The following is a 21,344-nucleotide window of genomic DNA, read 5'->3' as shown; positions in this document are numbered from 1 at the left end:
TTAAAAAAAAATATATATATATAAAATAATTAAATAAATACTTTTATTCAGCATTTATTTCATTTCAAATAAATGCTATTCATTAAATAAACCTTAAAAAAAATAAAAAATAAATAAATAATAATAATAATATAACTGTTTTTTATATTGATAGTAATGTTTCTTGCACACCAAATCAACATATTAGAATAATTTCTGAAGAATCATGTGACACTGAAGACTGGAGTAATGGCTGCTAGAAATTCAGCTTTGGCAATTAAAAATAAAATACAATAAAATAAAAAGTTAAATTAAATTAAATTAAATTAAATTAAATTAAATTATAAAATAAAATAAAATTTACTGCATTACTGCATTCTTAACTAAATAAATGCGCACTTTGGGGAGTGTAAGAAACTACTTTAAAAAACATTTTACAAATTTTGCTGACCCCAAACTTTTGACTGGTACTGAAATATTATCAAATTGAACTAGACATCAATAAAACAAACTTTGAATGCTGGTTAATTGCTTTGCGTGTCTTTAAGCATGGATAGATAGATTTGTTTCTGCTTTAAGCGGGAGAGAAGCATCCCAGTGGATCAAATGGTAGATCAAAACCGTACAACAGTAAGCAGGCGGTTTTAATGTACAACACGTATGGAGAATTATTTCTGTAATCACATTTCAGGGCTGTGAAGAGACTTCCTCTATACTGAAAGAGACTTTCTCTAAGCTTTCTTCTTATTTTTTTTATTTTTTACTTCTGTAATTACTCTAATTGGTATGTAATTGCTTTTGAGAAAAGGAATCATGAGCTGCTTTTTAATGACTGAACATAATACAAGCACATAACTAGCACAATCGATGAAATTACCTAAGGGTGTTCATTTGTTATTGCATTTCAGCTTAAAGGCAATGCAAATGAAATTTGTTCTGATATTAGCTTGCTTCTAACCTAACCAGTTTGAAATCACTCACTATAATAATAATAATAATAATAATAATAATTGCTGTTACTAGTTTCTACCACTGTACCATTTGTTCTATGACTGCATGAGGTGAGAAAACATTTTGCAATATTTCTTCTCTTCCTCTACACAAAACACTATCTGTGGTTGGTAGCACAGTCTTAGCCAGCTATGAGGTCACCGAGATCTGGACCTTGGTAAATTTTCCATGTTCAAAAATAAAATTTGTTCTCTGAATGACCAATTTGCAGTTTAAAACTCCTCATATGAGTGTCTATGTGTGTAATTAGGTTTAGACAGACTGCCAGAATATTTATCATCCGTGGTATGAAAATAATTGCTGAGTGAAAGAGGCTTGAGAGAATTGTGAGTGAGGGCACAGGCGCCAGGGTTGCCAGATTTTCACAACAAAACCCACCCAATTGCTACTCAAAAGTAGCCTAATTGCATTTTGAAGGGGGTCACCTGTTAAAAATCTCATTCTGGGGGTAAAATCCCGTTTTGTTTTGTTTTTTTTGTTCCCCTGGTAAAATTACCATTCCATTATTGGGGTCACTTCAAACTGCAGACATGAAAAACAACCCGCGGCAACAGTGTTAAAGTAGCCCAATTCCGTGGGAAAACCACGGACTTGGCAACACTGGCAGGCACAGTCTTGATGTTGCGAAATCCAGTTATTATAAGCGTCTTTGGACTTGTCTTGTCTACTTAATTTGACACTTTAGAAAGTTAATAAAGTTATTTGCAGAAGATTTTAACTAATCTCTTTTTTTTTTCCCCCAGTTTTTATTTGAATTTCAACACTGCATCGCCGGCACTTAAACTGACAGTAATCAAAAAAGCCCACTGACAGGTAAGCTTGTTTCAACAATAAAATAATGAAAAGAATCTTATTTGCAGAAGATTTTAAACTATTCTTTTAACTGTTTTTCTGTTTTTATTTGATTTTCAAATCAATATCTGGAAAATATGCATTGCCAACACTTAAACTGACAGTAATAAAAAAAGCCCACCGACAGGTTATTGCTGACAGGATACAACATTCAGTAAGGCAAACAAAAACAACAAAAAAAAAAAACAACAACAACAAAAAACACATCATATTATTTTTCAGAAACGGGAAGTGAATTTGCAGTGGGATCCAAAAGTAAAAGTTCTATAGTGAAAATACTTCAAATTAGCATTTTTAATAACATTTCCAAAAACTAGAAATAATTAATCTTAAATATTTAAAATAAAATAACATAAAATTTACAGTTATTTTGAGACCAGTCTAATTTGAAAATTTTTGTTAATATTCAATTTAAATAAATTATGTTAGCTTGTTTCAACAATAAAATAATGAGAATAATCTTATTTGCAGAAGATTTTTAACTATTTTTTAACTGTTTTTCTGTTTTTATTTGATTTTAAAGTCAATATCTGGCAAATTTCCATCGCCAGCACTTAATAAAATGAAATGAAATAAAATAAAATAAAATAAAATAAAATAAAGGAAAATAAAATAATACATTTACAAATATTTTGAGACCAGTCTAATTTTAAAAACTTTTGCTAATATTTATTATAAATTAATTAAGCTTGTTTCAGCAATAAAATAATGAGAAACACAATGTATAAAATAAAATAAAATAAAATAAAATAAAATTTACAGACTGGTTTGGAACAACATGAGGGTCAGAGTTGCCTGGGTTTTACATCAAAACCCTCCCAATTGCTACTCAAAAGGGGTTCAAGGGATAAAATACACATTTTTGGTGGGATTCCCTGGGTAAAATTAGCATTCCAGAGGCTAAATAATACGTTTTTGGAGTTGCTTCAAACCACGGCAACAGTGTTAAAATAGCCCAATGCTGCGGTAAAACTGCGGACTTGGCAACACTGATGAAGGTGAGTAATTATGTGAAGAACGTACATGTAAACACACTCAATAAAGCCTACGATTACTTGGTTCCAAAAAAAATATGTATAAAACCTGTGCTAACTGAAAGAGAAGAGTCAAAAAGGTCCTTGACACTCGCTTTGCAAGACCTTATATACATAACCACATGTAACTATGACCAAATGTTGTCGCCATAGACACTTTTCTTGCCACACGCTCACAGCTTGTGCGGAACTTCTGAAAATTCCACCTAAGAGCTTCTAAATTCAAATGTGCCCTCTTCTCATCTCCACCTGTCAAGTATCTGTGCTGGCTGAGAGGAGAGAGATTTTGCACAGTGAAAAAGAGGCAGCCAGGTGGTGGAAAAGAAAAAAAGAAAAGAAGAAGCTGAAAAAAGTTTTTCATGCCATCTCTGAAAATCTCCACTCCACTGAAGGACAATCATTAAAATAAAGAATTGCCGAAGTGTGTGAAGGTGAAATAAAATGCTGTCTTTGTCTTCCATATGGGCACAGTTTTGTGTAATGCCCTCCTGGGATTCATTATGTATATTCATTACAGGAGGGGGAGGGAAAGTTTCAGCGGAGACCCAGCTGCCATGCTCCAACTTCTCCGCGGTGACCTCATTTCCTCCCATCTGCAGGTGTGTGGCTGGAAACACATGTCCAATGTCCCGGCCCGAACTCTTCAGTGGCCGGTGCTTACTCATTCAATTAGCCTCTTTGATGAAGTATACTGTGTTGCTTACTTCAGCAGACGGTTAAATCACCAACAAAAACACGTCTAGACGTTCCACTTCTGCGTAACCTGTGAATCCGCCTTACGTATCATTACTAACATCTGCATGCGGTTTAAAAACTAATGTAATTTTCCTTGCCAACAAGCTGCAAAAACATCAATTTGGAGGTGAAAACCTAAACAGAACGAAGGTGTTTGAAAAAGGGAACATTTGTGCTATGACTGCAGTGTTATAAACGGCAACCCAGAAGTCTGCAAACTGAGCAAGAGTGGAATGAAAAAAAGGATTTATTGCCCCAGGCACTCGTTGCTTAATTAGCTGTATCTAAAAACAAACAAATGGAGGAGGAGAACAATGAACATAATGTCTCTTAATGCTTCCTAACACCCAAGGATAACTTTCTGTGATACATCACTTCAGGCTCTGAGCACCTCTCTCTTTATCTGCAATACGTCAAGTCAAAACCTTAATCTTTCTGCCCACTGAACTAGACCAATCTCTTTCCTCGCGCTGGAAGGCGATTGGTTCTTCTGTCAGAGAAAGATGTTTTGAGGTTAGCCCTTCCTTTAGGGCAGATAAACCTGAAAAGTGAGGTCTGGCTCATGAGGAATGAGCTAATATGGTGGCAAAGGGTAATACAAATAATTCTGGCATTTTTATATACCAATGAATGCAATGCAAAAACAGGCACCATTCCACTGTTTCTGTGAGAGGAAATACCATTTGAAGCGAATTTACGTAGAGTAGAAGTTCTCTAGTGAAAATGCTTCAATTTAGCATTTAATAACATTTCCAAAACCTAGAAATAATTCATCTTAAATATTTAAAATAAAAAATAAAATAAAATAAAATGCATATGTCTTTTGAGACTGGTTTAATCTATCTATCTGCTTAATATTTTTGTGAAAACCATTATACTTTAAAAAATAAATAAATAAATTAAATTAAATTACAGGTCTTTTGAGACTATGATAATTTCTATAAGATGATATGAATTTTTATATGATAATAATTTATATGATATTTATTCTAATTCAATTATGGAAGCCTGTAAAATAAAAAAATGAAATGAAATGAAATGAAATAAAATGAAATAAAATAAAAATAAAAAAGTATGTCTTCTGCTTACAATTTTTGTGAAAAGCATGATACTTTTTTCAGTATAAAATAAAATAAAATAAAATAAAATAAAATAAAATAAAATAAAATAAAATAAAATAAAATAAATACAATTTTAAATACAATTTTAAATAAAATGTCTTCTGAGACTAGTCTAATCTGTCTATCTGCTTAATATTTTTGTGAAAACCATGATACTTTTTTTAAGTATAAAATAAAATACAATTTTAAATACAATTTTAAATAAAATAAAATAAATTTAAATGTCTTTTGAAACTATTATAATTTTACTTTTTTGTTAATATTTATTCCAATTTAATTAAGGAAGCCTGTAAAATAAAATAAAATTAAATTACATTAAAAAGTACATCTTTAGAAATCATACTAATATGCTAATTTGGTGCACAAGTAACATCTATTATTATCACCAATGTTGTGAATGGTTTTTCTGCTTAATATTTTTGTGAAAAGCATGATACTTTTTTTCAGTATAAAAAAAACCCATAATTTTATTAAAAAAAAATATCAAAAATACATTTTATTTAAAAAAAAGTATATATATATATATATATATATATATATATATATGGATAATTTATTATAAATGCATTATGGAAGCTTGTTTTAGCAATAAAATAATAAGAAACACAATGTAAAAAATAAAACAAAATACATTTACATGTCTTCTGAGAATATGAATTTTTTTCTTAATACTTATAAATATATTATGGAACTTTGTTTCTGCAAAAAAAAAAAAAATGATAAAAATGTTTAAAATAAAATAAAATCTTCTGGGACTAGTGTAAATTTACATTTGTTAATATTTAGGCCTACTGTAAATAAATTACAAAAGCTTGTTTCTACGGCATAAACAAAGGTAATTGCGGCTTTTTTATTTCACAATTCTGAGTTTATATCTTACAACTCCGTGACATTTAATCTCAGAATTGTAAGACATAAACAGAACCGTGAATCGCAAGAAATTCCCAGAATTCTTCTTTTCTCTCTCTCAGAATTGCAAGAAAAAAAGTCTAAAACAGGCTTCTTAACTTACCTAACTAACTAACTAACTAACTAAATAAAAACCTTTTAGATTCAACTCTGTATTCGAACCCAGTCCCGGAGCCAGGACATGCGACCCAGGGGGACTTCGCAGGGGGGGTAATGGTGGGTGTTTGGGGGGGATTATGGGGTATGGGGTATTCTACATAAATAAAATACGTCATCAGATTTTAATTGATGAATTAACTTAATCGCTTTCCTTACACAGCAGTGCATTAACAAACTCACAAACATCAGTGTGTATTTAACAAATGTCTTTTTTGCTAGTAATTCATTTAAATGTTTGAAACATTATTTTTTTTGTGGTTGAAAACACTGAATCGTTGTGATATAGGCTAAAAGCACAGAGCATGTCTATTTGGCTCAGTGCCAGACAAGGCGCAAAAGCACGATAGAATTTAGTGGTTTAAAAAGTTTAAATACACTGGTGATTGTCTGCATCGAATGGTTAAAATCGACCAGTTTTGGGGGGTTGGAGTGGGTCAAATAGAATCTGAGGTGGCACAAATCAGATCTGAGCGGTACCCCTCGGTTGAAATTGCCTTCGGTTTAGCTTTCCGCGTTTAAAATCGTATTCCGGGGTGAAGGGGTCGGTCCTTCAGATCATTGCTGGGGGGGCTAAGCCCTTGACGCCGGGCCTGTTCAAACCTAACAGCATGTAGCCTACACAAGTCACATTTCTCAGGCAAATACAAAAGTAATTATTATTCTTCCACCAGTGTCTCAAGTCTAGAAAAACATGTTGTTGATCCAACCCTGCAGGAAACCCCTGCAATCCACCTGACATTATAATCTGGTGTTGTTTATATGGGTCACTGGCCTGTTTTCAGCCAGGCTCTGGATCAAAGGGCAGGATCAGCTGCTCCTGGCACTGCCCAGCTGGGTGCCACACTCTTCCAGTTCACCAAAGGTCGCACTCTTGGCCAGCCTGAGGTGTGCCGCCTCTACTAACGGGCATCCACCCAATGCCAACCGCTGAGTCGGTATTGTCATATCACAGAGTCCAGGTGGCTCCACCTGCTCGTTATTGTGGCTTGGATGATTGTGAACAAGAGCGGATTGTGTCCAACATCACACCTGCGGCGTCATTCACCTGGTCGCCTTCCATTAGCGGAAAACCAATTTACGTAAAGGTATGCAGCGATATAAATGCTGCTTGCCTCCAAACAGTGAGCTTATTGATATTGACAGATGAAAATGAACTATCAGCATAGTTAATATCCAGCAATTTTCTGTACTCACCTCGACAGTGGACTCCTTCGTCAAAACCGTCCTCACAGTCTTTCGCCCCATTACAGAGCTTGTTGAAGTGAATGCACTTTCTCGTCCCGATGCACTGTATGTGATTTAGAGGACATCTGACTATCACCTCCACCTTGCCTAAAGAAAAGAATAGAATGATGGTTTACATACACGTCTGGAGTAATTTTGCAAAAACTTTCACTGGATCGTCAGGAATTACTTTAATAACTGCTAAGACAGTTTCATGCAAATCTACGTGGTTCAGACAAATGTCACTTGCTTTAATTTGCTAAGCTTTGAGGGATGCAAATGAAAATGGGAAACAATCCAGTTGATTGAATTCAGCTTAAATGCACTGCCGGCCTCACTGATTTCATTTTGTGGCAAACTTTTCTTCAGCACCATTTCCTGTCTGTGGTTCTTTAAGAGAAATGCTAATTGAATGGTTACAGGTTTCTCATTTTCAATTTGTCCTTCCTCTTTTCTGTCCTAATGAATGCTAATTTAATTAGCAACTTAAAGCCAATACATCTCTTACTGTAAAAGTAAAGTTTTGCATTGCAATGAGGTTGCAGAAACCCTTTAAGCAACTAGTATTTGTTTTAAAGTAGAAATAGTAACAGTAGAAGTTACTAATTATTACTATACCTAATTATTACTAATATGCAAAGATAGATTACATTTATCAAAAGTTAGAGTAAAATAGTATTATGGATTTCACAAAAATATTAAGCAGAAAAAAACATTCACAACATTGATGATAATAATAAATGTTACTTGAGCACCAAATCAGCATATTAAAATGATTTCTTAAGACTTATTTTATTTAATTTTACAAACTTTCAGAATTTAATTAGAATAAATATGACCAATTTTTTAAAATCACCATACTCTCAAAAGACCTTTTATTTTATTTTATTTTATTTTATTTTATTTTACACTGAAAAAAGTATCATGGTTTTCACAAAAATATTAAGCAGAAAAAAACGTTCACAACATTGATGATAATGATAAATGTTACTTGAGCACCAAATCAGCATATTAGAATGATTTCTTAAGACTTATTTTATTTTATTTTATTTTATTTTATTAAATTATTATATAATTTAATTTAATTATTTTAGTTTAGTTTACACAGAAAAAAGTATCATGGTTTTCACAAAAATATTAATAAAAATATGTAAAATTAATGTAAAATACCCTAGTTTTTATTGAATTGAATTTTATTTTATTTTATTTTACAAGCTTCCATAATTTAATTATAATTTAAATATACCCTAGTCTCAAAAGACATGTACATTTATTTTGTTTTATTTTATACTGAAAAAAAGTTGCATGGTTTTCACAAAAATATTAAGCAGAAAAATAATGATAACTGATGAATAATTGAACTGAAAAACTGATGTTACTGAGCATCAAATCAGCATAATGGAATAATTTCTGAAGAAACAAGCTTCCATAATTCATTTAAAATAAATATTAACAAAATGTTTTAAATTATAACCTTTTATTCATGATTTTCACAAAAATTAAGCAGAAAAACCTTTTTACAACATTGCTAATAATAATAAATGCATATCCAAATCAGCATATTAGAATAATAAGACTTAATTTTATTCATTTATTTTATTTTAAACTGAAACAAAAAGTTCACAAAACTGATGATAATAATGTTACTTGAGCACCAAATCAAATATCAAATACTTGAAAGTAGAAAATAGCTATTTTAAATGTTTAAAATGTTGTTTTACTGTATTTCCGATCAAAATAATGCACGTGCACAATGAAATGTAATAGGTTTGTAAAACAATTTTAAACACGTTCTACATAAATTAAGTTTTGAATTCTGAATATATAGCAAAAATAATAATATTAATTTAACAAATAACTAAATACCATGCAATAATTAGAATGAATATTCAGCCATAAGCATGCAAAAACCCTGCAGAAACAACATTATTCAGAAATTTACAAAGATAGTACTCAAGATAAACAATGAAGTTCACTAACACAGGCTTTATAGAGTAAATGATAGCACTGCTTTAAATAGCCCTTTTCTCCATTAAAAAATACATCAACAGTCTGTAAATGCAGCCACAAATGCAAATGTGTTTACATGAAGGTGTTACTCTGTACAGTAAACAGACATTCACATGTAGGCTACGCTGCTAAGCTATTCTGAATCACTCTGTGTGTGAGAGAAAGAAAACGAGTGAAAGAGAGAGAGAGAGAATGAAAGAGAGAGACGGAGCCAAAGCCTCAGAGATATCTATTGACATGGCTGCACCAAGCAGCTGTTTAAAGATTCATGAGGCACATAGGTGACCCTCATCTGCTTGAGCAGCCACAAGAACACATAAAACACGTCTAAGTGAAACATCGACTTCCATCTCGCACACTGTGAATATGTCACATTGCACCTTAACTACATTGGTATCAATTACCATAACTGCAACACAGCCACTTAGCGTGAGATTTATAGCTCGTGTGACAGGACCTCTTACAAATCTCCGGAGTCCCAGTTTCCTCCAAGCTCTGATCCTACACCACTGAAAACATCCTCCGGAAGAGTCGAGGTTATCCATCAGCTTTCATTTAGACTTCATAAGATAAAATGAAGCTGTAATTAAGGGGGTCGTTTAATGGGGGATCGTCATCCCTTAACATATAACAGGCGTATGATTTACCCGTTGATGCACATTTAGGCTTTTCTCATTTCACAAAAGCATCTCATTGTTCTCACAGACGCTTTCCATTTTCTCGGTCACGGAAATGTGCCGAAATTTTTTTTTTCTTTTCTGGACCGCCTCTTTCCGAGCCCCAAGGATATTCTAAATCAGGGAAAGTCAAATGTAAGTGACCTTAACTTTGCATACTCATATTTCAAACCGGAGTACAAAAGGCAAGCTAATCAACCTCGCAACCTCGTGGCTTTTCTTCAGAGACCTGGAGGAGAAGATACAGGACAGGCTTTTCAATTAAAAGTCATTTGTTTCAATCCTCGGCCATACATACGTACATACACACACGGCTCCGCAAATACAGTGTCAGAGGGATTTTGGGCCCCAAATATGTTGATTAATAGCCATGCTAATTTTCAATTAAAACTCTACAGATATACTGGCAAACATCTCTTTAATTATGCATTCATGAGGCGCTTTTCCATTATTCATGAGTAAATACAGCAGCAAAACAATTGAGGGGCTCATGTCACATGCATTGCTCTGTTAACGCAGCCGAGTGAGAGGCTGTGACAAACTGTGATTATCCTAATAAAACTGCATTGTCAAATACAGAATCATTCCACTCACAAACTGATTGGGGACTAATCTAATCAGATGAGAGGGAGAGATGAATATTCAGGAGTTTCAGATGCACCGTGCTGGATAACACAGATGGCGTCTGTGCAGTTGAGGGATGATAGGAAATTATTTCTCTTCACCCTGTACCGAATTAGAAGGCAGATAGCACTCGTGGTGAAACATCCTCCATCATGAGAAGACTCATGAAAGTGGAGGCGGAAAACACATGCTTGTCGTGCTGCATGGAGAACTGTCAAACTAAAAAAAAAGCATTGGAGATGAGTAACAGTCTATAGTGAATATGTTGTTTACATTTATGCCTTTGGCATTTTAACTTACAGATTTTGTAAAGTGAAAAGCTATGTGTTTTAAGAAACAAATCCATCATTAAAGGTAACATATCATCAAAATCAGACTTTTTCTGTGTTTTTTCATGTTTAAGTAATCAGGTCCCCAGTGCATCTACCAACGTAGAAAATGTGAAAAAGGACATCCCAGTAACTTTGTTTTGGTAAGCCTTTTTCTGCAAGCATGTGAAAAAACAAGCCACTCAGATTTCGCTCCCCCTGTGACGTAGAAAGGGGAACTTATTATAATATTGCCACCTCTTAATCTGCATGTTTTTTCACCCACGCCACCATCGTGTTTTCAGTGTTCCAGTTCTAACGTCATGGGAAAAGTTCAAGGAAAGCCAACTGTTCTGTTGTTGGCTGCAAAGACAAGCACAAAACACTATTTAGAGTCCCAGCCTCAGGGGACACAAGAGAGCGGTGTATTTATTGATTTATTTACTGTATATTACGCTGCTGCCATGCAGATATAATATAACCATGCTTTTGTAACTCCTGTGTGTTTTTGACATAAACTTGTATGTATTTGACAGTTAAAGTGCAATAAGACATAAAAGAGAAGTTTAGTACTCACATGACGTGTGACAGCTGCTTTCTGTGCACGTGGTTCAAATGTGTGCATTCGGAAAACCCTATATCAGAAGTTTAAACCAATTTAGCTTTAAAATACATGGTTACAGTGTGATAGACACGATAATCAAAACCAAACAGATGTTTGACAGAGTATCTAAGGAATGAGCTGTAAAGGCACAGCCCTGTTCTGGAAAAGGGGGTGGGGAGCAGCAGTTCATTTGCATTTCAAGAGACGAAAACAGCGTGTTTCTGCTTCGATTTAAAATAGGTATTTTCAAAATGATATAAGTGGGGTATTTTGAGCTGAAACTTCACAGACACATTCTGGGGAGACCTGAGACTTATATTACATATTGTAAAAAGGGGCATAATAGGTCTTCTTTAAAGGGGTCATCGGATGCTAAGTTCACTTTTACATGCTATTTGAACATTAATGTGTGTTGGCAGTGTATGCACAAATCTACCCTGTAATGGTAAAAATGCATGAAGTGGTTTTTAATTAATCTGTAAAAATAATATCCCCTTTTTCAAATCGAGCCATTCTCAGATGCCTGTCGTTGTTGCGTCACACCCACAGAGGCCGCTCCCACAATAGTTGATTGACATGAGCGTCTTACCTCTGATCAGCTGTAACAGTCCAACCTCTATGTTTCGATGCCGGAGCAGGGATGTAAGTTAGACAAGAATTGAGCGATTGAGGTGTTGTGTTGCTGGATGTAATAATGAACGTAGTGGTCGTCATTTACTTCCAACATCTGAGCTGCTGAAGATGCAGTGGATTACATTTGTTTGTGAATAGAATGCGCCTCCTGATCTACATAAATCCGTCTACATTCGCGCAAATAATTTGTGATCCAGCTTCACTTACAGCATGAATCTTTGTGATCGCCTTTCCTAATGAAGTGCTAGTTAGCAAGTTTAGCGGCTAAATGCGGCTAAATGTGAATAAAGTATACAGGCTCGTCAATCCACAGAGATAAGAGAGGGGCGGGGCGAGCAGAGCTCATTTGCATTTAAAGCAGCCTCGACCAGAATGGGATGATTTTTGCAGAGCTGATTTTGGCAAGGTAAAAATGGTGTTGTTTTACACTACCATTGAGAATTTTTAACCAAAGTATATTATAGACTTTTCATTAAGCCCCTAAAGAATCATATCAACTTGTGGAAAATTGGCATCCAATGACCCCTTTACATTTAAAACATTGCTTCAAGACAAAATACCAGTCCATAATCCATAACCCTCTTCCTCCAGTAAAAAAAAAAAGTTCATCTCCTGTTGTCCACTCACATCAAAATCCACCAACATATTTGTTTAGAACTGTTTTTCTTGCCTGATTCACTCAAGATGACTGTTTCACTGGAGAAACCAATATTATGGATAATAGACTAGTATTTTAGCAAAAAGCAACTGTTCAAATTTAAATTTATTACAAAACCACAGTGTTTCACTTTACAAGATGTTAACTGATGGACTGTAGTGTGGATTACTTGTGGATTGTTGTGATGTTTTTATCAACTCCCATTCTGATGGCAACCATCACTGCAGAGGATCCACTGGAGATCAAGTAATGTAATGCTACATTTCTCCAAATCGTTTTTTATGAAGCAACAAACTCATCTACATTTTGATGGTTTGAAGGCGGGTGAACTTTTAGCAAACTTTCATGTCTGGGTGAGCTATTACTTTAAAAAGTAGGGAGGCACGATATTATCAGACTGATACTGGAATCGGCCGATAATGGCTTCAAATGTAAATATCGGCCGATATGAAAAATTATGCCTATTATGTCTTGCAAATAAGAGGAATAACTCACATGTGCTCAGGGTGTGTTAGCGATTAGATCACGTCAGCAGTGTGGCTCATTCTTGAAGCAAAGTTTTCCCTGAATGATGATTAGATTCACTGTTTGGGATCGCTGCATTTAATCTGAGAATGGGTGTACACAATGTGTTCTGTGTGATAGAGTAAACAGTAATAGCACGTTCAGCGGCAGCTTCCCCCAGGTCCTAATGCCCTTTCGGTAGGGAGTTTTAATTACGTAGGGGGCGCTGTTGGCCTACTTCTAATAAAATGAAAGCAAAAAAAAAACAAAAAAAACAAATAACATTTATACTGTTTCTAATTAAATTAAGCAATAACTGATGTCATAAAATAATATGTTTTCATTTAAAGAAGCTATAGCTTACATAAAAAAAATCACAAACATGATATTTGTAAATTAAATAATTTTATATATACTGGTTTATTCATTAATGTGTAATAAGTTATATTTTTTAAACAAATTATGAGTTCTAACAAATTTGTAGAATTTTTTAAAACTATTTTGCTTTAGACCATCTATAAATGTTAAATCTTAAAATAAAATGTTAAAGTTACCACAGTTTTTTTTTTTTTGCAATTGATATATAGTTTATTTATAGATATTTTCCAAGCTTTAATGTACAGTCTTTATAAAAGAACTTCATCCAAATAATTTGCTTATAATTTCCACACAGGAGAGACTTGGTGTCATTTCCAAACAAAAGGAAATATATCAGTATTGGCATCGGCTATCGGCCAAAATGAGTTCAGCAAAAATCCAATGTTGTGCATCCCTATTTAAATGTGTACATAGCGCCATTGTCTGTGTGTCTAATTCAAACAGATCAACCAAACAGGAGCACTTGGAGAAAAAATGTGCATCTTTTCCAGCTATTTGTTTAGCTGGCATGAGATCTGTTACAGGTTTCACCCTATGGAACATAAAACAAATGAGCAATTCCATTTCAGGACTGTGCATACTGAATAATGCATTATAAAGTAAGGCTTAAAAAGGCTGACATTCTAAATTGCTATTCAACCTCTGAATGTAAAGCGAAGTCAGTCTAAAGTTGGTGTAATTGCACTGATACCTTTCCCTATATATAAAACAGCATTTTAGGTTCTCTTACAAATGCACACATTATCTCACTAGAATTCATTACAGTTCAAGGTCTTCTGCTACGCCAGCTGTCTGGCTCTGGCGGTAAAAGGCCTTCAGGATGAAATGTAAATACGAGCCTCAATTAGTTGCCCAAAGAAACCAGGAGTCTCAGGAAATCAAATGATTTGGGCTGAACAATAAGCATACAGATGGAGACTATACTCCTGCTCCATACAAAGTAGGGCCTCCACAACCGAACCGCATTTTGGCCTTTTCATTAACTTGCTGGAATCAGCTGTAGTGTCACTTTAAAGGTAGTCGCCTGCCAAAATAAACCATTTCCCTTTCCTTCACGTATTGCTTTTTAATTAAAAAACCATGGTGATATTTACCCACTTTTCTCAAAGTGAAAGAGGAGAGATCAGCTGGGAGGTGCTAATCCATCTACTTAATGTGTAACGAAAGGCTTTCATATGAAATCATCCATTCTGTCTCTTTAATCAAGGAATCTAAAATAATGAATTCTTTGAGGAAAATGATTAAAAATTTGTCATGGCGAGCTCAAGGGCTGACACAATGCCAACATTTCGGTAGTCGATACCAAAACCTGTGAAATTTCATTCTCAATGCCAATTTTAAAATCACAGCAACAACTAATATGATTAGTACACCTGAAAATAATAGTAATAATAATTATCTTTCCATCAACTGAAATCATCATGTATCATGTCAAGTGATTAGTCAATATGTGAGTACTTATGTGAGTACTTACAATATGTGAGTACTTACATGTAAAATAAAATAAAAATGTAGAAAAAATATTCAGGATATCTGAATGCATTGAAATTATTTAAACCCTATTTTAACCCATGCATTTCGGGATGGTAATAGTGGATGGTTCATTTCTACTCTCCCCTGATCTGATTTCTCTAAGTAAACCAGTTATTCTTACATGATTACATGTATGGCTACGCCAGTGTATATGTTTCTATAACATTGCTGACAATGCATATTAAACTCCCACGTTAAACACTCCTAGAGTAATTTCTTGCTAACAATAACAGTGTTTTCCTTTATCCTCCTTTCTGCAATCTCTGTTTTTCTCTCCTACACACAGAGTCACTCAGACACGGTATTTATTTTCCCTCCCTTGCTTTAGGTCAGTGACATTTGAAATGTTCAGTGCGCTGGCATTCGAGAAGGAAAAGCCAGTTTAAAACTGACCTTGGACAGGAAAGCAAACTGTTCGCAGTACATGAGGTCCCTGGGCATGCCTTTTGAGCTCCACTTTCACCAATATCTCTCAGAAGCAAAGAAAAGCCTCAGGTCCAATAAAAACACGAGCCAAAAGACAACTCTACAACGGTTATTCCTCAAAGACAACCCTATGGCTCCAGCCACGGTTTACGTGCTGTCTATTTTTCAGAAGAAAGAGATCATATGGGCCTCCATATGGGGTTCTCAGAAACCGTGGCCTCAGTATGGTTATTTAATCATCATACAGCACTACAGCACAAGCCTCTAGATGCATTGTTCATATATATGCAAATAAGGCTAATATTTTTGTTGCAACACTTTAAAGTGATTTAAAAGAACATATATCTCCTTAAACCTTGCGTGGAAATGAGAAAATCAAACACCTGCTGGTCACCTTTACAGCTAAGAAAAGAAACTGAGCACAAAAAAATGTATTGTACATCACATGCTATATATTCAACTGCCTTTATTCCACACACTGACTCTTTTTCACTGTTTATTTTCATTTAGTACTCATGTAGGTGGTGCACAATAACTATTGAGCAAATTCCTTTGTAGTAATATGTACAGATGTACATTATGCCGTTTGGAACTGAAAAAACAAACTCGGTTTGAAATATACACAATTTAAAATCTCACTTAATAGCTGGTTCAACCAAAAATGCAAATTCTATCATCATGTACTAACCCTCATGACTTCTGCAGACATTTTTGAAATAAGAGTCTCAAAGGCATTTCTCAAAATAATAATAATGTCACAACCTGTAGCTTTCATTTACGCAGAACCAAAGCTGAAAACCTAAAACTTTCTGAAAACCATAACAACATTCCTTTTCTTCTTTGTACACAGCGGTTATTTCCTTTAGGATACACAAATCTAGTTTAAATTCAGTCATATAAACACGGATTGAAATATAACACCTTTGACTGAGCAGCCACAACCCTTGTGGTTATGTACAAACATGTCACTTGAATTCCTTGTTTCCTACTGTTTATTAGCTCTTTTAGCTATCGGCCTCTTGTTGATGCTCTTGGCAACAGTACAGCAATCTGTCAAGGTGGCGTAGGTGTTGTGGCATTGTGTATTTTTCACTATCCTAAGAAAGAAGCATTGTAATTTCCCTCCTTCCTTTGCTCTTAGAAGTTATATCTGCCATTTACATGGGGTGCAGAGTTGTACGATTGCGTTCTTAAAGTTGGTTCCGAAAGGCAGTGGCATTCGTTCCAACGTCCACCTGGGTTTATCTTCAAATGTCAAACAGATTAGCTTCAGGCCACACTGTCCGCATCTCTACATAAGGACACTTTCACATGTCTCCCTCCCATGTCCATATACTATGTGGAGCTCTAATAAAAACACTTTGATTTATAGGATTTTAAAGACTAGGTGGTAATTTCAGATGAGTGTGTTTGATTTTTAATGGCACAGATGACAGCCTAATTAAGGTCTATGGATGATAATGATTATTTTGTGGCTTTGTCCAAGTTAAGCGCTCACAGTTATCTGCTCAGGTATGATTTATTTAAGAGCCATATTAGTTGGCTCACTAAACCAATAATGTGCTAGTGTTTGATTGATGTTTACTTATCTTAATTCATCAATTCCAGTTTTAATAAAAAATAAATAAATAAATAATACAAATTACTGATCCCAAACTTTAAACAGAGAGCATTTGTCTTCAAGTTAAGCAAAAAATATATAATTATATATATACTGCCCTCCAAAAGTTTGGAAACGCCTTAGAAAAGTGGGGTTTTGGACAATACTGGCATGAATCCTTGAATTTGTCATAAATTTGCACTGATAAGGGACAACACAAACTATGAAAACATATTTTATTACATAAACAGTTTATACATAGAAAAATGTTCGATTCATCAAAATATCCACCATTAGCAGCTATTACAGCTCTGCATAATCTGGGCCTAAATTCATTGTATTCTAAACTTCAATTGTTGAAGCTATAAAGGTGTGCTGACCCAAAAATCTTTTAACCTGGGCCAAGTTTAAACCAGTAACCAGGCATCACAGCTCCAAAACCACACTTTGCCAGGGGTGTTTCCAAACTTTTGGAGGGCAGTGTATGTATATATATATATATATATATATAATAAGAACATTTCACATTCTGTGACATATTGTTTACAAGCTGTTATATTGACATCTTTCCAGGGTTGAAACACTGATTGAGCAATTACATGAGACAGGATATGGATTTCAGTAAGTACTCTTTCTTTTACCATACCTTCGGATGTTCATTCATGTTTATTTGGTGCTGTAACTGGTATTAAAGCGGAGATGATCACTTACGTTTCGCGCTGCCACTTTTCTTAAATTGAGGCGTACAGTGATCTGTTACTCCACATTAAACAGTCAAAACAGTATTTATTGTTTGAACATGTAATAAAACGGGCAGAATTTGAAATCGGACACTTTCATATCAAAAGTAACAAAGCACAAAGCTTATTGCGATATTTTGTTTAGTTCATTAAATGAAAATGGACTAGATTAATCGATTCTTGGGATTTTAAGGGGTCATCAGATGCTCATTTTTCAACTCAAAGTTGATATGATTCTTTAGGGTCTTAATGAAAAGTCTATAACATACTTTGATTAAAATTTCTTAATGTAAAAAAACCACCCTTTTTACCTTGTCAAAATCAGCTCTTTTGACAGCAACCGGTTTTGTTGCATGTCCCTTTAAATGCTAATGAGCTCTGCTCACCCCGCCCCTCATTTCTGTGGGGTGATGAGCCCCATTTAGCCACGAAACTTGCTAACTACCACATTATTAGGAAAGGCGACTTGCAAAGATTTATAAAAAACCTTCACTTCTACTCACTTGTTCTGTAGGTGAAGCTGGATCACGAATGATTTCTGTGAACATAGACGGATTTAGGTAGATCGGAGGGAGCATTCTCTTCAAAAATGAAAGTAACGTTAATCCACTGCATCTTCAGCAGCTCAGATGTCAGGAGTAAATGACGACTGCTATGATCATTATTATATCCAACAACAAAACACCTCAATTGCTTAGGAGCCATTCTTGTCTACGCCCCTGCTCCGGCGTTGAAAAAATGGCAAATGTTACAGCTCACTTAGCATGAGTCTAAGGTAAGACGGCAGTGTCAATCAACTGTCCTGGGAGTGGCCTTGGCCTGTGTGACGTCACACAGCCAAGAAGCTTAAATAGCTTGATTTGAAAATGGGAATATTATTTATAGGGATTTAAAAAATACCACTGGTTTATCATTATATGGTGGCTGTGTACACACACTGTCAACACACATTTATGTTCAAACAACATGTAATAGAGAGTTTTGCATGTGATGACCCTTTAAGAATTGATAATAGTTTTGTAAAAATGAGAATCGATTATAATCGGCTCTATGTTGGGAATCAGACCTGCAACCTTACAGTTACCAGCAACTGGACCTTTACCACTACCCCACAGCTTCCCTCCTTAAAACGAACAGAAATTCAATAAGAAAGTCCACGGGGCAGTAACATGCACAGAGCCCATTGTTTCTGGCCGTGTATTGGCATGTATCCTCTGTAAATCATTGGTTGGATTTAATTAAACTAATTCATCATCACCGAGTAATGTAATCAACATCCTATGAAATGGAGCCATCACTTCCTCTGCCGGGCTATGCCTTCCAATGCAGGGCCTGTTAATACATCACATTCAAAACCACTCACTGCTCAATAAAGTGTCCATACATCACACCCAAGCCCCTGCAGGAGAATCGGCACATTCACACTTCCATGCATTTTTAAACACTGCTATTCAGTCCCTTTCAAAGACCCGATGCATTCAGGAGGCTTTGTGTTTTGGATCCATAGCAAAGCCGATAGAATTTATATACCCCAATCTTTTGATGTCTGTTGTTATGTAGATCGCCGTACGGGCTCCATTCCAGGGAAAACACCTTAGTATTAATGTCATTCATATAAATAATGCATAGCTTCTTTGGAGAAACAGAGCCAAAAAAACAACTTCTCTGCAAACAATTATTTGCAAAGGACATATTTTACTGCATTGTTTTCGAGTCTGCCAGTCCATTACTCTGGGAATAAATGTACTGTACTGTACTTATTCTGAACACAGAATAACCCTTGGCTTGGTCCCAGCTCAATAAAAATCACAGGAGAACGCAGTCTCGGGCTTCACACTGGGTAAAGAGAGTCACAGACATAGTAGATGGGATCCACACAGAGGAAATGATTCTGTGATATTAATAATGGTGAAGATTCACATCCTGTTCTTTACAGAAAATAGGCTGCTGTTTGTACTTTCTAGCACGCCGTTATGCCGACTTGCCTTCAAGGGATGTTGGTCACCCAAACCGCTAAATGAATGAAGAAATGTGTGTTCTTTGGTGACTGTCATGGAATACAATATGACTCTTGTCCAATCGAACTGTCTACCATTTCCTGCCATCTAAAGATCTAAACTTTCAGAGTTAAAATGCGCATACAATAAAGGTCAGTGGGGTGACCACAACATTCTTCAAAGCATCATTTTTGTGGCCCATAGAAGAAAAAAAATTCATATACTGATGAGTAAATGATGACACTGGCTGTTCTCTAACTTGTATGGCCATTTGCAATGTGATTTTATTAGTAAGACATTCCTTACATGCATTATGAATGTACATATTTGTAAAGTAAAGATTTTGTATGAATACCTTCAAATATTAATGAGATCAGATCGTCTTATGGTGACAAAGGTAACATTCTAAAGTAGAGATCCTTCTGAAATGCACATAAAGCAGCTCCGGCAAAGGCACTATTTTGTAGGAAATATTCCAGTCATAACACATGATTGGTTGAAACATGTCTAGAATGATCTTATAATACATCTAGACTTAGTTTCTCTGCAATTCTGTTTGTTTAACTGAGGATTCTGTTTGAAAGAGTTTTAAACTGCCACATAACATACAGGCACAAATTATTCACAAAGACGACGTGTTAGTTTCATCATTATTGCGGAAGGTGAGGGTCTCTATGCTATTGTGCCTCACAGTAGACAATTTCCCCACTGAATGAAAACCATCTGTTTGCTCTCCTGCCTCTAAGCTTAGCGTATACCAACAGAGTTCTCTTCGACAACAGCAGGGGGCTAATGTAGGCTTTAGTAGTTTGATGTCATCCAGAGGTATCGTGACAGCGAAGCTGTCAAGGTGTTGAAATATGCTCTTTTCACAGGGCTGGTGGTGACAAGCTAGTGATTTTGTCCCTAACAAAAGGAGCGGAGGAGTGAAAGAGAGAAGACAGCAGAGAAACTCAAAGATATGTCAAGAGGAGAAAAAGAATCTCTAACTATGGAGGCACAATATCTGCCAAGAAACACTGCGCGCTCTAAAATATAGTATGACAAAATCTTTACAAACTCAATGTAACCAGACCCGATGTAGCATTAATACTATAGAGATGAGTGAAAAAACAGAATAAACAGCTAGTATCATTACATTTAAGGTTGGGAATCAAATGAAATTGATTCCTGTTAAGCATGAATGAATGAATTTAATAATACTTATAAAATTTCTGATTTTTTTTTAAAAATAAAAATAAGCTTGGTAATGTATGTATGGAAAAAAAATAGAAAAAAGGTAATTGCGGCTTTTTATCTCACAATTCTGACTTTTTTCTTGGAATTGCAAGACATAAACTTGAAGTTCTGACTTTTTTTTTTTAGTATCGCGTGATCTTGCAATTGCGAGAAAAAAGTCAGAATTATGAGGCATAAACTCGCAATTCTGAGAAATACACACAATTCTGACTTTTTTTTTTCTCAGAATTCCGAGTTTATATCTCACAGTTCTGACTTTATAACACCCAATTGTGAGTTATTAAGTCAGAATTATAAGATAAACTCTGCAATTCTGAAAAATATCAGTCTTTTTTCCCCCATCAGAATGGGACTTGTGAGTTTGTCTCACAATTCTGAGAAAAAAAAAG

General features: G+C 34.9%; 1 protein-coding gene across 5 annotated transcripts in view; it reads right to left on the bottom strand.

Annotated features, from left to right (window-relative positions):
• Positions 1 to 21,344, bottom strand: part of lrp1bb (low density lipoprotein receptor-related protein 1Bb) — a 355,559-nt gene that overhangs the window by 232,182 nt on the left and 102,033 nt on the right. For all 5 annotated transcript variants that reach the window (XR_007828439.1, XM_051119357.1, XM_051119358.1 and 2 more), the window contains one exon: positions 6,995 to 7,132. Coding sequence is in view for 4 of the 5 variants with exons in the window: in XM_051119357.1 (XP_050975314.1) it covers positions 6,995 to 7,132 (138 nt within the window). In the remaining variant the exon portion in view is untranslated. The remainder of the gene's footprint in view (positions 1 to 6,994; positions 7,133 to 21,344) is intronic.

The sequence above is a fragment of the Labeo rohita genome, chromosome 9 (genome assembly GCF_022985175.1).
Source record: "Labeo rohita strain BAU-BD-2019 chromosome 9, IGBB_LRoh.1.0, whole genome shotgun sequence".
Classification (NCBI taxonomy): domain Eukaryota; kingdom Metazoa; phylum Chordata; class Actinopteri; order Cypriniformes; family Cyprinidae; genus Labeo; species Labeo rohita.
This window is presented reverse-complemented; position numbering and strand designations above follow the sequence as displayed.